This window comes from Harmonia axyridis, chromosome 2 (assembly GCF_914767665.1).
Source record: "Harmonia axyridis chromosome 2, icHarAxyr1.1, whole genome shotgun sequence".
Classification (NCBI taxonomy): Eukaryota; Metazoa; Arthropoda; class Insecta; order Coleoptera; family Coccinellidae; genus Harmonia; species Harmonia axyridis.
In genome coordinates, this window is record NC_059502.1 from 60,235,525 (window position 1) to 60,250,174 (window position 14,650).

The 14,650-nt window shown below is 34.7% G+C and overlaps 1 protein-coding gene across 8 annotated transcripts in view; it reads left to right on the top strand.

Annotated features, from left to right (window-relative positions):
• LOC123673763 (tyrosine-protein kinase Abl) overlaps positions 1-14,650 on the top strand; it is an 87,990-nt gene that overhangs the window by 60,894 nt on the left and 12,446 nt on the right. For 5 of the 8 annotated variants that reach the window (XR_006746542.1, XM_045608432.1, XM_045608430.1 and 2 more), the window contains exons 6-8: positions 7,860-8,411; positions 11,407-11,538; positions 13,994-14,117. Coding sequence is in view for 7 of the 8 variants with exons in the window: in XM_045608432.1 (XP_045464388.1) it covers positions 7,860-8,411; positions 11,407-11,538; positions 13,994-14,117 (808 nt within the window). In the remaining variant the exon portion in view is untranslated. The remainder of the gene's footprint in view (positions 1-7,859; positions 8,412-11,406; positions 11,539-13,993; positions 14,118-14,650) is intronic. The other 3 variants (XM_045608434.1, XM_045608435.1, XM_045608433.1) reach the window with 1 other exon arrangement.

The window sequence follows — 14,650 nt, forward strand, 5'->3', positions numbered from 1 at the left end:
CTAATTGTGTATTTTCAACATTTCACAGGTCAACGTTTCGTTTTTCCAATATGGCCAGAAAGATCGAAATCAATATTCTGCTCCGCAAAAGTAAAGGAAGTTCAGGCATTTCGAGATTGTTTCAAAAGTGTCCATTTTTCTTCATCAATTTTTGAGAAATCTAAAGGTTTACCCGTGAATTTGCAACATTTCACAAGTCAACGTTTCGTTTTTTCGATATGGCCAGAGAAATCAAAATCAATTTTCTACCTTCTTGTAAAATGTTTGTGTGGGTTTAAGAATGGCTTGGTAGAAGATTAACGAACTCAGGTACCGACTTCTATGGAAAACCCTCCAGTGCCGAATTCTCTATTGAACCTAATTATCTGCAAGTTTAGATATGTCCATTCCAAATGCCAGTACACACGGATGGGAGATCGGGACTGTACAGATTAGTTCAAATTCCAGATGGCTAATGATAAGATCTCCGGAACTATTGAAGTTATCGAGATATGGAAAAACCTTATTCTATATGTTCCAGATTTTTGGTGGTTAATTTTTCACTTGATAAATTATATCATCTTAGTTTGCGCTGGAATTTATCTTTATATTTCGGTTTTTCAAACACATTCACTGAGCTGAGAAATTCTGCGAATTGCTCTCCAAAATTGTTCGTTTCATTTTTGTGGAATTTGATTTATTACTAAAAACTACAGTCGCTTCTTTCCGAATATTTCAGAAGAACTGCCAAAATCGTTCATTTTAATAATTAAAATAAAACAATACATTTTATCGATAAAGGGACTAGGTCAGGCGACCAAGCCGGCCTCCTGTTGGGAGATCGAACATGACTTAAGAAAAATATCAAGTAAGCTATATTTCTGGAATGGTTTTTTCAGTTCTATCGAAATATGCAGAAGTAATCCAAATTTGATTAACGTCATTGAATTCTACGTAAAAAGTTTCTACAAGACAGTTTTTACAAAAATGAAAAATTTTCAACAAAAAAAAATTACAGCAATATTTCGAAAATGAACATTTTATAAAAACACTCTGTAACTATGTAACGATGATAGCTATGGAGTTGCACATTTTCGCCAATGTGTTTCTCATAAAAATTAGCCCTCAAACACCGACATCAGTTTTCGTTTATCTAGTATAGAAATAAGACTTCCCATTCAAAAGTGTCCTATTTGGCCCATCCTTTACAAAGTTCTCATTTTTTCAATGGAAATATAAGTTCGTTGAAAAGCCTTTTTCATCCTAATATGTTTTCTGTTATATAGGGGGACTGACCGTCTTTGTTACGAAGAGCCAACCAACACCCTGTATATTTTCCTTATTTAATTTGGCTCATATGTTTCTTATTTAAGGCTCACTTAATAACTATCGAGAAAAATCCAGGTCCGGGTTAACAAATATATACGAAACCATTGTATCCTTGAATCAGAACTTATTTACCGGAAATTTGAAAACCCATTTGCATTTTTTGAAAAGATAATATATCGAAGTGAAGCAATTGAACAAAGCGTAGATATTAAATCAAGACAAAATAAACCGCTCGAAATGTCCTCCATTTGGATTAATAGATTTCCGTGCTCGTTTGAGAATATCCCCAACTGATTTTCGCATTACAATGGGATTGTTTAATATTTTCGGTACTTATTTGATGAAAATTCATTATAGGTAAATTAATGAAACAAAGTAAGATCCACTAATCTTTTAATGTTTGCGAAAATTGTTTCGCCAACACTGTGGACATTTCTTTGTTTTATTATTTTATTTGATTTGATTGTTCTTTATTTCTCTGCTAGCTTCTTTTTTTCTTGTAATAAACTCATCCTGAGTATGGATTCCAGAAGAATAAACAAGAGATTTTAGGGGAGCCCAGATATATTGTGATTAAAAGTAGGTGATCTTGAAGTCCAAAAATAGATGAGTCATTCAAAAAGGAAATTCCTCATTAGTGAACTTTTCTTGGTTCCATTGAACAAATCAAATGTTTTAATGAAAAACAAAGAATTTTTCAGATCGCGAAAATTGTGTCGAGAAACATTTTTTCGAAAAAATCATAAAAACACAAACACTCAAATGAATATCAGTTTAGAAAATCGGTGACAGTGGTTTTAAAGCTTTCATTATTCATCACGGAACCTATGAGAAGATTTAATACATTTTCAAAAATGTAAGCAAAACTATTTTTTAAAACAACAAACGAAATAAATTCTACGTAATACGTTTGATAAAATTCTATATAAATAAAAATATATTTGAAGGCCAAACTTCACGTATATTGAATTGTAACGAGGTACAGGGGGCTGCATTTGGAATAATAATAGCGATAAATTTGCATCGGTAGATTATTGTACGAAAAGGGATGCTGTTTCTGAAGGCCTTATTCTGAAATATCGGAACAAAGGTTTTTGGGTACAATGGTAGGTACGGACATGTTCAAGAGAAAAGATAAGTTCCTCAATTTTGATTTATCACCCACCAGCAATCCCTTATATTTACTGTGCTTATTGGGAAAGAGAAAGCCAGTTGAAGTAGGAAGGATGGCAGTTTATAAGGATCCAGTAGTGGGGGAAGTAGTATGCCTTTGCCTTGTTACATTGTATTGTGAATTTCAGTTAGTTTAGTGACTTTTCATTCTTTAGATGACCACGTTGTCGAAAGTTTGAATATAAGTGAAGATAACGTAGTTCAGAGTGTATAGTTCAATTTTAGTAGAGTACTAAATCCGTTGTGAAAAATTTCTTAGTGTACAGTAAGGAAGAATATATTATAAGACATCTTTGGGTGACGATAAAAAAAATGGGTAATTGCCAGTTTCTGCAGTTTTCGAAAAAAAAAGAGCGAATTGATTTCTTACAGTCCCTTATCATTCTCTTGCCCGGTGTATTTTTGATGACTGGACGGAGAACTGATAAGGGCTTGTGGGAAACTGAACATCAACTGCTTTAGAATACCAAGGGATGAAAAATGACAACGATGTAGATTCCAAATTTGAAACATACGATGACATATGCTATATGAATTTTTGCCATTTATTTTATGTGTCATGAATAGGATTGATATGAAATATTTGTTTGAAATATTGAAATTATGCAAATAGTGTACAATTTGAATTAAATAAAACATTTTTCGAAAGTTATATTAGTCTATTTACAGTAAATTTAAAGCATTTTACTGTTACACTTCACTATGAGATGATCTAATAGTTTGTTGAAAATGAATTTACGCTATTATCAACTGAAATATTCGTTCCACGTCACATGATGCAAAAGGAGCGAACAATAAATTTACCAGTCAGTCAGATTCAAATTACTCATTTTGTAAGATCTTAAAAATATTTAAAAAAAATGATATGCATTGTTTTTATTTAAAACTGACACCTTTCTTGCAAAACCACTATTATTTAATTTTATTAATCTATCAAAAACATTTTCAACGTTTCCATGCTGTTTTCTGAAAAAAAGTACCTTGGTTTCTAAATTCAAAATAGCCTCGAACATGCAAGTAAAATTAAATTTGAAGTGAATCAAATCTCTGCGCAATCCCCTTTGTGTTGAAACATTTAGAGCATCTTTTTCAAATATAGCTCGTACTAACATCTGCTTCTGATTTCCTAAGCTTTTTTTGTTCGACTCACATCACTCATCACTGTATTGACAAGACAGCACAATTTTCAAACCGCTAAATTCTTTGACAAATTAGTTCAATGGATCGTTTTTATTTTAGCATTTTCAAAACAGGGATGTCCCTTGTCAAAATCGGACAACAAACGAATAAATATCGAGTCTTATTCATCAAATGTTTCATTTCACATACCTATTCAAATTTTATATTTTTTCATTGAATAAATCTCTATTCTATTCAAATTGCGTAACACTGATTTGAATATTCTTGTCAGTCATTTTCACATTTTTAACCTCCTAATGAAAAAGCTGAATACCGGATTTTGTCCTAGTTTGAATTTTGTATTCATTGTTTACAATACATCTTATCTCAAAACTATTCAACAAATATTTTAACTGATTGCATACACAATGTACTAATAGTTGAAATTATAGTTAAAGACGTTAAATAATAAATATTTGGAAATTATTTGTCATTCATTCCATATTAAAAAAAAATATTGCTATGTAACAATTCAAATCAATGGATTGCAGTAATTTTTTCATTTATTTGTTGGATGTGAATAAGAGATGAGGCAACGGCCTATACATCTCAGATAGATACATTGTAATACTTGTCCAGTGTGTGACATTCAGGTATAATAATGCGAAACAATAGTGATGAAACAGGAAAAACAAGATTCATAAATCGGAAGACTTAAGACCTAAGATAATCACAACTCGGTTAACAGAGCCAATCGGGAAGATTGTTAAAAGTTTATTGACAACACACAACGCACACAAGATAGTATAAAATAATCTTCAAATGAGAATTCAGAGATAATCATGAAATAACATATTACCAGACTGAACTGTATAATTTCCAATGATACATAGATGCGTCCTTGAGCGGTTGCAGAGCATTGACTCCAACATTAGAGAGAAAAATATTTGGCACGGGAGAGAGGATAAAGATTTTTTGAATATCAATCAATGGTAAGGGAATTCAAATTACGCGATCTAAAATGGTTCAATGATTCTATGATCGACTGGCTCGACCAATCAAAACATTGGTTGGATGGATTCTGGGTCACGAGGTGTAAACATCGTACGTCTCACCTTTCTGTCTATTCATAATTTTGATAGAAATAGGTAGATACAATATCACAATTTGATATACTGGAGACTATTCAAATTTTGTAGTTCTATGCATGGGCGTGAAACTGCGAAGAACAGTTGAACCATGGGCCTGAGTTGGCCAGCTATGAAATTCTTTTTCTACCAATTGACCTTGACCTTATTTCCAAGATTTTCCCCTGCATCTGTGAAAAACTAGAAGTTATATCATTTGCAGTGATCACGAGCATAAAGCCTGAACATCATACTCATTATTTTATTTTATTAATATAAAAAAACTATTGAATTCATAAGAATTTACACAAACCAAAATATTATTAGATGATATATTTTTAATATGAGTGCAGAATGCATTGATATTTCTTCCACGAGTTCATAATTTGAAAACGAGCTTCGAAGTGACGAGTTTTTGAATGAACAAGTTTTAGAATGAGCGTATTACACACTATTTTCTCTAGTTCACTGAATTTCGATTGAAATCAATGGAATATTTCCGTAAATATCGTTTAGTAATTTTTTCATGGAAAAATGTGGATTGGCAGAACAGTTTCCTATATCCCAAATTTGACAGGTAATTGATGAATCCGACTCCCAACATATAAAAATAAATTATAACTATGAAATCTGTGTGAATCTGTTATATTCTCGCATGATTTTGTTCTACAAGGTGTAGCAGAATGAATGGATTGTCCACAGAATTAGAGAAACTATAATGTACATTCAAAATGGCATCGAAGGGACGGGAGTCTGATGCGTATAATAGCGAAAAATGATAAGCTCAGTTTCCCGTAAACATAGTCTACGTGTTCACACCATCTCAAGTTCTTATCAACCTATACACCCAAAAACTTTATTGAATCGCTTGGTTTCAACTCATTGTTCTGATATCGCAAACGTGGCTCTGCAACAGAATTCCCTGTTTCGAATAGGACTGATTCAATCTTGGACATATTCACAATCAGAGCATTAGCCTGACACTGAAGGGTTGCATATTTAAGAGGAAACACCGCCACGTGACTTTCTCGTGATCAATATTTTGTCAGAGAAGGAGACAAAAATAATGTGCGTTGTTGTGGAAACGATCAGTAGAAGTTGGGAATATTACAATAGTTTCGTCGAAAGGAAGTCCATTTGAAAATTTTCACAAAATTGTAGTTTTGTAACGATTTTTAATTGGATTTTTTACGAATATTTTTAAAATACATAAGTAAAACTAGAAGTGAGCAAAAAATATTTTCATTCGTAAATTGAAAATATTGTAATCCTACAATGTAGGTTATTGTTGAAAGAAATAATGTAACAACCCCATGAAAATCGGTGATTTGTAAGAAGACATATCTCTAATTACGTTTTGAACTGAGCAGTCACGTGGTGATGTTCTCTCCTAAGGGTTTAACTATGGAGGGATAAAGAAAAGGAGAATTATCTCTTATGGTAGAATTGTTGAGAACCAAAGAACAAAGGGTTACAATATTTAAGGGTTTAACTATGGATGATAGAGATGAGGAGAATAATCTCTTATGGTAGAACTGTTGAGATAGTGTCCTGCAGAAAAGGATAAATGAGGGTTCAAAAATTCTTCACAATGGTGCTAGTATAGCCAAAGGATAACCAACCCAAAAAGGCGAACACACCTTCACCCTTTTTTTACTTCTTGCTTTATCTCTATCAGACATCAGTACTTTTTGATATTTCCTATAATATTCATCCTCTATCTGCTACACTAGTGCCACCAATGCAGGTATGTTCAACAAACACTTTTGAAACGGAAAGATTATTCTCCTTCCTTCTATCCTCCATTAAACAATTGTAAAGATTTTGTTTATTAGAGTGTAGTTACACCTTCAGCATAATATGTACATGAATAATGCACACCTACATGTAATATTAAATGAATCTTCAAATCATTCGTTCATTGTTTTTTGACCTGTTTCGGGCATTCGACAGTCTTGCCTTCCAATTCTTAGTCGACAAATGCTACAGTGTGGGTTTCAGGGGTGTGTTCTTGAGATGGATTTCCAGCTATCTTGAGGGCAGACCTATGATCGTAAGAGTCGGCAGTTCTCAGATGAACGTGAGGTGAATTTAGGTATCCCTCAGGGTTCAGTCCTGGGGCCACTTCTATTCTTATTTTTTGTAAACGATCTGCCCCCCAATCTGAGGAAGATGATGATTTGTGCTACAAATTGCCGGGATCTTCTTCCTCTTTTGACCAAAGTGAGAATAATTCTGTTCGCCGATGATACCTCGGCAATAGTTACTGCGCAGACCTTTGACGAGTTACAGAGGTTGTGTAGTATGTTGGTCCAGTGCTTTGTTGATTGGTGTCGTTTCAATTCAATCATTAATCAATATTGCTAAAACTGAATGCGTTCATTTCGCACTAAGAAGCAATGAATACAGATTGGTTGTACGCTATTTGGATGAAGTTGTTCTATCTGCAGAGCATACCAAGTTCCTTGGCATCCACATCGATTCCCGCTTGAATGATGATGACGCTGTTTGCAAAAAGCTCAATAGCTCTTACTTTGCCATAAGTAGAGTTCGTAGTTCACTTCCTTTGCGATCCATCCTGAGCATCTATTACAGCTTAGTTTATAGTCACTTATCTCATAACATCCTGCTCTGGGGTAATTCATCGGACGTTGGCAGAGTTTTTATTCTGCAGAAGAGGATTCTGCGTATGATATTTAATATCGCGCCGAGGTCCTCCTGTAGACCATTTTTCATTGATAATGGTCTCCTCACTCTGGCCTCTATTTTCATTCTCAAATGTTTGATTTATACCAAAGAAAACGAATGTAACATGACCAAACTTTCGAGCTTTCATAGCTACACTACAGTGTATACCAAAACATAATACTTCTAGATTCGAATTTTCACCAATATATCAGTGTATAAAAAATTTTTAATCACTTACCTGAATCTTTGCGTAGTCTCAAGTTGAATTAATTTAAAAAAACAATTAAGATTATGTTTTTCAGTAAATTCTGTTCCTGAATATTTTTGTGAATAATTTTCTATTTTGATTTTTTTTTCCTGTGACTTCCTATACATTTTTGTCTGACTGGATGAATAAAGTATTATTATTATTATCATTTCATCTGATTTATCCAATTGTTGCAGGTAACCTGTTGGATTATCTGAGGAACGGCAACAAAGAGAACATAAACGCCGTGGTGCTTATGTATATAGCGACTCAGATTGCGAGCGGCATGAGCTACTTGGAGAGCAGAAGTTTCATCCATCGGGATTTGGCCGCGAGGAACTGCCTGGTAGGTGAAAACCACCTGGTCAAAGTGGCCGACTTCGGTCTGGCCAGGTTGATGAGAGACGATACCTACACAGCGCATGCCGGTGCCAAGTTTCCCATCAAATGGACAGCCCCGGAAGGCTTGGCCTACAATAAGTTTTCGACGAAATCAGACGTGTGGGCTTTTGGAATTCTGCTGTGGGAGATTGCCACTTACGGAATGTCCCCCTACCCGGGGGTGGATCTGACCGATGTTTACCACATGTTGGAGAAGGGGTACCGGATGGAATGTCCACCAGGGTGTCCGCCCAAAATATACGAACTGATGAGGCAGTGCTGGCAGTGGCATGCGCACGAAAGACCTACGTTTGCAGAAATTCATCATGCATTGGAGAATATGTTTCAGGAGTCGAGTATTACAGAGGGTATGCATTGATATTGTTTCATTGAATTGCTTAGGGGGTTCACGGAATTTATGATGGGTTTTACCCCAGTAATATATTGATAATTGATAGCGTCCTCCATAATCAACTATTCGGAATCAAAATATCGGGAAATAGGACCAAAATAAATTAAACTATGGCTTTATGACAACCGTGGCGACGTTTCGCAGAGTGTCCTCTGCTTCCTCAGGCCTACAAATTTATTCGAAACATAGTTACAATGTTCATTACATCCTCAATATTTCTTACCAGAGAAGTCTAAAATAACCAATTATCTAGTTAGTTATCTTAGACTTCTTTGGTAAGAAATATAGAAATAAATAGAAATAATTTCATTTACAATGTTCATTACATCCTCAATATTTCTTACCAGAGAAGTCTAAGATAACCAATTATCTAGTTAGTTATCTTAGACTTTTTTGGTAAGAAATATTGAGGATGTAATGAACGTTGTAACTATGTTTCGAATAAATTTGTAGGCCTGAGGAAGCAGAGGACACTCTGCGAAACATCGCCACGGTTGTCATAAAGCCATAGTTTCATTTACAATGTTCATTACATCCTCAATATTTCTTACCAGAGAAATCTAAGATAACCAATTATCTAGTTAGTTATCTTAGACTTTTTTGGTAAGAAATATTGAGGATGTAATGAACGTTGTAACTATGTTTCGAATAAATTTGTAGGCTGAGGAAGCCGAGGACACTCTGCGAAATATCGCCACGGTTGTCATAAAGCCATAGTTTCATTACATCCTCAATATTTCTTACCAAAGAAGTCTAAGATAACTAACTAGATAGATAATTGGTTATCTTAGACTTCTCTGGTAAGAAATATTGAGGATGTAATGAACATTGTAACTATATTTCGAATAAATTTGTAGGCCTGAGGAAGAGAGGACACTCTGCGAAACATCGCCACGGTTGTCATAAAGCCATAGTTTCATTACATCCTCAATATTTCTTACCAAAGAAGTCTAAGATAACTAACTAGATAATTGGTTATCTTAGACTTCTCTGGTAAGAAATATTGAGGATGTAATGAACATTGTAACTATGTTTCGAATAAATTTGTAGGCCTGAGGAAGCAGAGGACACTCTGCGAAACGTCGCCACGGTTGTCATAAAGCCATAGTTTCATTTACAATGTTCATTACATCCTCAATATTTCTTACCAGAGAAGTCTAAGATAACCAATTATCTAGTTAGTTATCTTAGACTTTTTTGGTAAGAAATATTGAGGATGTAATGAACGTTGTAACTATGTTTCGAATAAATTTGTAGGCTGAGGAAGCAGAGGACACTCTGCGAAATATCGCCACGGTTGTCATAAAGCCATAGTGTCATTTACAATGTTCATTACATCCTCAATATTTCTTACCAGAGAAGTCTAAGATAACCAATTATCTAGTTAGTTATCTTAGACTTCTTTGGTATTATTTAAACTGGGGTCGTTTTGCAAAGCGTTTTGAGGAAGCAGAGGACACTCTGCGAAACGTCGCCACGGTTGTCATAAAGCCATAGTTTCATTTATTTTGGTCCTATTTCCCGATATTTTGATTCCGAATATATTGATAATGTAAAATTAATTTGAGAAGAATAAATTGTGATTTTGAGTCGTAGCAGATATTCATCGGGAACCCAAGTTACGGGGAGTGGATATATTGGGTTTTTAGCGAGAGCTCTAACTAATTGAACTCTGCATGAGGCTGATTGGCATTGGGTCTTCTCTTTTTTCATTACTTCATCAAAATGCTTATTCACCAAAATCATAAATCCACAACATAATTAATTGAAAAATGAATTAACTGTCCTATTTGTTAATGAACAAGAACAATACAGTCTAATATTACTTTAGAACCCCTCTCAGATCTTGATATTTTGGTGTAATATATTTTTATTTCTTTCCAAGAATTAAATAAGGTCAAATTTAACTGTGTTGAGGTCTCAAGTAAAGGATTCCCAAAAATATGTTCTTCGCGAACATTTCTGAGAGGTTGATTCAATTTCTATCTCGTCCTCATTACTAAGAAACCACTCAAAAAAGTAGTATTTCAGATCAATCCACTAGAGCCACAAGTATTTACTCAATTCCTTATACATATAGTTGTGTATCTCCAATGGCAAAATATTTCTCAAATATATATTAGTGTTACATCCCGATAGAATAATTTCTTCTACTGAATTTTCTGGTAACACATCCCTTGGTGCACTGTCACTCCTATTGGCAGAGTTTTTTTCTGATTATATGTTAATCCATGCAATTTTTATGTTTCCTTCTTAATGCAAGACTTCCACATTGTCAGAATTGCATGTTCTTAGAAAAATGCAACAATTCTAACTGAGTAAATGAAGATTAAAAAATAGATGTTGGGTTGATACTTTCAAGAAAACCTCATGAGTGTAGGAGTCAAATAGGAATATGAAAAATGTGATTATATGTTCTTATTCATGTTCTGAAACAACTGATATAGTATTAGAGTTTCTGTGAACCTCCTTCAAGCAATGTTTTCCATATCATTTTTGAGAAATCGTAATATGACAGTTGATACATTTCAATCATATACTAATTCTCTACGATATATAGCCTTTTGCTAATTTTCATTCCAAAGAATAAGCTATTTGACAGTTTAAAAAATATTTTCCTATTCATTCATATCCTCATGGATCGACTTTTAAGATGAGTTGATTGGACGTTGCTATAGTAAGAATGTAATGAACAGTTGAAACTTCAATGAAAACAAATGCACTCAATTGTTAAAATATTCGGAACGTCTCTGACTCCATGTTGTATGAAATAACATATTAGGTATTCTTTGAGAATATTTATTTGAAATAAAAATATCCAGATCTTGTGTGCTCAATAAACCACACTAAATGATTTGGGACGATTTGTCAAATAGCCTATTTCATGCTATCATTGTATCATTTCGACCATTTTTCATTTGGAATGCATAAGGTACAGTAGATTTTTTCAGAGGTAGAAAAACAACTGCAGGGAAACGAGATCGCTGTGCCTACTGGAACCCCCCACCTATCATTTAAAAAGTCCCATTCTGGAAGCACAGGAAATATTCATAGTTTAGTAGGATTAATTGATCAAAGTAGTGGTGAGTTTAATCCAATCAAAGTATATATGTATATCTCGGAAACCTCTCATTTTCTCTAGCATCATGTATATTTTTGGTCATATATTTCTATACTCACTTAATCATTTCTGATTATTACTAATTTGCTTTAGAATCGATCATGTGGTGCATTGGGAAATGTTGAGGAAAAGTAATATTTCTATCTAGTCTCCAACTTCTGTGAGGAGTTTATTGAAAATGAAATTGTATAACCTGTATAATACTTGAAGTATGTCTTTTTAATTCCAATAGAATGAACATAGGCTTCATGACAGTAAACTGTGAAAAAAAAAGCGTTGATGTATGATTATTTTTTGCAAATTATTCATTTGTGTTATTTTTAGTATTTATTTCTACCTTCAGTTCGATCTCCGAATTATGGAATTAATTTTTCATATTTAATTTTTTTACGGAACTGACAACCTACCATAGAATAATAAACATAGATAGAGGGAGTATACGCAACATGATTAGATTACATTGTCGGATTTTGATATATTTTCAAATCCACAATTTTGCTATATCGTCATGGATGTATCAGGTGTGTGAATAAGTCTTTCCCGTTTTTTGTAAGAGATGGCGCCACCAATACTGTATTTAATGGTTACATATGTCATAATCAAAGCTTATTCATCTGTCAACAATTCCACACTAACATATTAGTTGAAATTTTTTCGCATCAATTTTTGAAATCGTGAAAATGTCGAAATTTGAGCCGAGTCGACGTCATTTGCGGGAAGTTTCACTTTATTGGTTCAATTTGAAGAAATCTGCTGCCGAGGCGCATCGGTTGCTTCAGGAAGCTTATGGAGAAGGTTGTGTCGATGATTCAAGTGTTCGCGGATGGTTTCGACGCTTCAAAAGTGGCGATTTCGACGTGGAAGACAAGGAGCGTTCCGGGCGGCCGCAAATCTTTGAAGATCAAGAATTGGCGACTTTGCTTGATGAAGATTCGTGTCAAACGCAAGAAGAACTTGCTGAAGCATTGGGAGTTGACCGAACAACCATTTCCAAGCGTTTGAAAGCCATGGGAATGATCCAAAAGCAAGGAAATTGGGTGCCGTACGAACTGAAGCTGTGAGACGTCGAACGGCGTTTTTTCACTTGCGAACAGCTGCTTCAGCGACATAAAAGAAAGGGTTTTCTGCATCGTATCGTGACTGGCGATGAAAAGTGGATCCGTTACGATAATCAGAAGCGAAGAAAATCATGGGGACTACCCGGCCATGCATCATCATCGACGGCCAAGCCAAAAATTCATGGCGCCAAGCTCATGCTCTGTATATGGTGGGACCAGCTAGGTGTGGTTTACTATGAGCTTCTGAAACCGAATGAAAGGATCACAGGCGAGGTCTATCGACGACAATTGATGCGTTTGAGCCGCGCACTGCGAGAAAAACGGCCACAATACTCCGACAGGCACGACAAAGTTATTTTGCAACATGACAATGCTCGCCCACATGTTGCACAGCCGGTGAAAACATACTTAGAAACGCTCAAATGGGAAGTCCTACCCCACCCGCCGTATAGTCCAGACATTGCTCCGTCTGATTACCATCTCTTCAGATCGATGACGCATGGCCCGGCTGACCAGCACTTCCATTCCTACGAGGAAGCCAAAAAATGGGTGGATGACTGGATAGAGGCCAAACCGGTCGAATTTTTTCGCAACGGGATTCGTATGTTGCCAGAAAGATGGGAAAAAGTTGTAGCCAGCGATGGCCAATACTTTCAATAATTCATTTGTAACCATTTTTTCACAATAAAGGCTCAAAATTTGAAAAAAAACGGGAAAGACTCATTCACACACCTTATATATAATATTGAATGAAATATATTTAATTGAGTGATCCTTTATTAAATATGCAAAATTTGAATATTTGGAATCCGATATATTTCCTAATTGTCGAATTTATAATAAGCAGAATATTTATTATTTTCTGTATCTACCTGCTGAAATCCAAGATTTGGCTACTTTTGCTCTCTTAGTGTCATCGGTTGTTTCACGTCATTTGGCGCGTTTGAAGTTTGTTTTCTGAATTTCTGATTTATTTGGGTATTTATTTCAATATATTTTGAGTTAATATGAAACGTTGATTCACTATGGGTCATAAGAGGTGCGTTCTTTGTGGAGAAACTCTCAAATTGAGTGACATATCGTATCACTGATATATTTTCATTTACGCGCGCTTCATATCAAATTTGATAATTCATGTTGGGGACAAAATATGCTTACTGAAAATGACATATGCTCCCTCTATGTTTATTACTCTGAGTAACCTACCAAATATCGATAATCCAAGCTTGACTCTTGATTCGCCTGTCAAGTTTGGTGTTTCAGATGTGTGGATGTGACAGTTGAACGAAAATATTAATAATTCTGCCATCATTTTCATTTTATTTGTAAAATAATCTGATAAAATCCTTGTCTTTCTAGATAACAACACCATGACAACAAAACTATCTACATTCACTGGTGGTTCAAAAAATAATTTAGTACAAATGAGGCGAACAACAAATAAGAAAGGGAAAACTGCACCGGCCCCTCCAAAAAGAACAAGGTAAGAGTATAGTATTCATCAACTTTTAAGTCTTATTCCATTCATTCTTGGATATCCATTAGTTGATGTGAATCTCTGGTTTTCGAGTTCTATTCATGTGGAAATTGCTAGTATGAATGCATAAAACGGTGGTATTCAAACTTAAAATAAATGTTTGTTCGAGATTTATGTATTTAATATGCAAAAAGACATTGATTATGTTATGAGTGAAAGCTAGGTGACATGTGTGAGTTAGAACACATGGAATGTCACACCATGGGTCACAATAAGATGCATAGAAACCCTGGTGTGTGTACTGATTCGATTTTATTTCAGACTTGAGCTTTGGTTACCAGAGTTCTGTAAGGTGGCACTCTTCAGAATTGTTCAAATTCGCGCTATCTGTCTGGCGCCGTTCAAAAATCAAATTGTTTCAAAATAGAGTGTGCATTGATGGGGAAAAAAATTGAACAGAATTGTCGAAAATACACTGCGCAAAAAAATTAACGCACATTCTGAAAATCTCAATTTTAATGAAAGTTAACTCTACATTG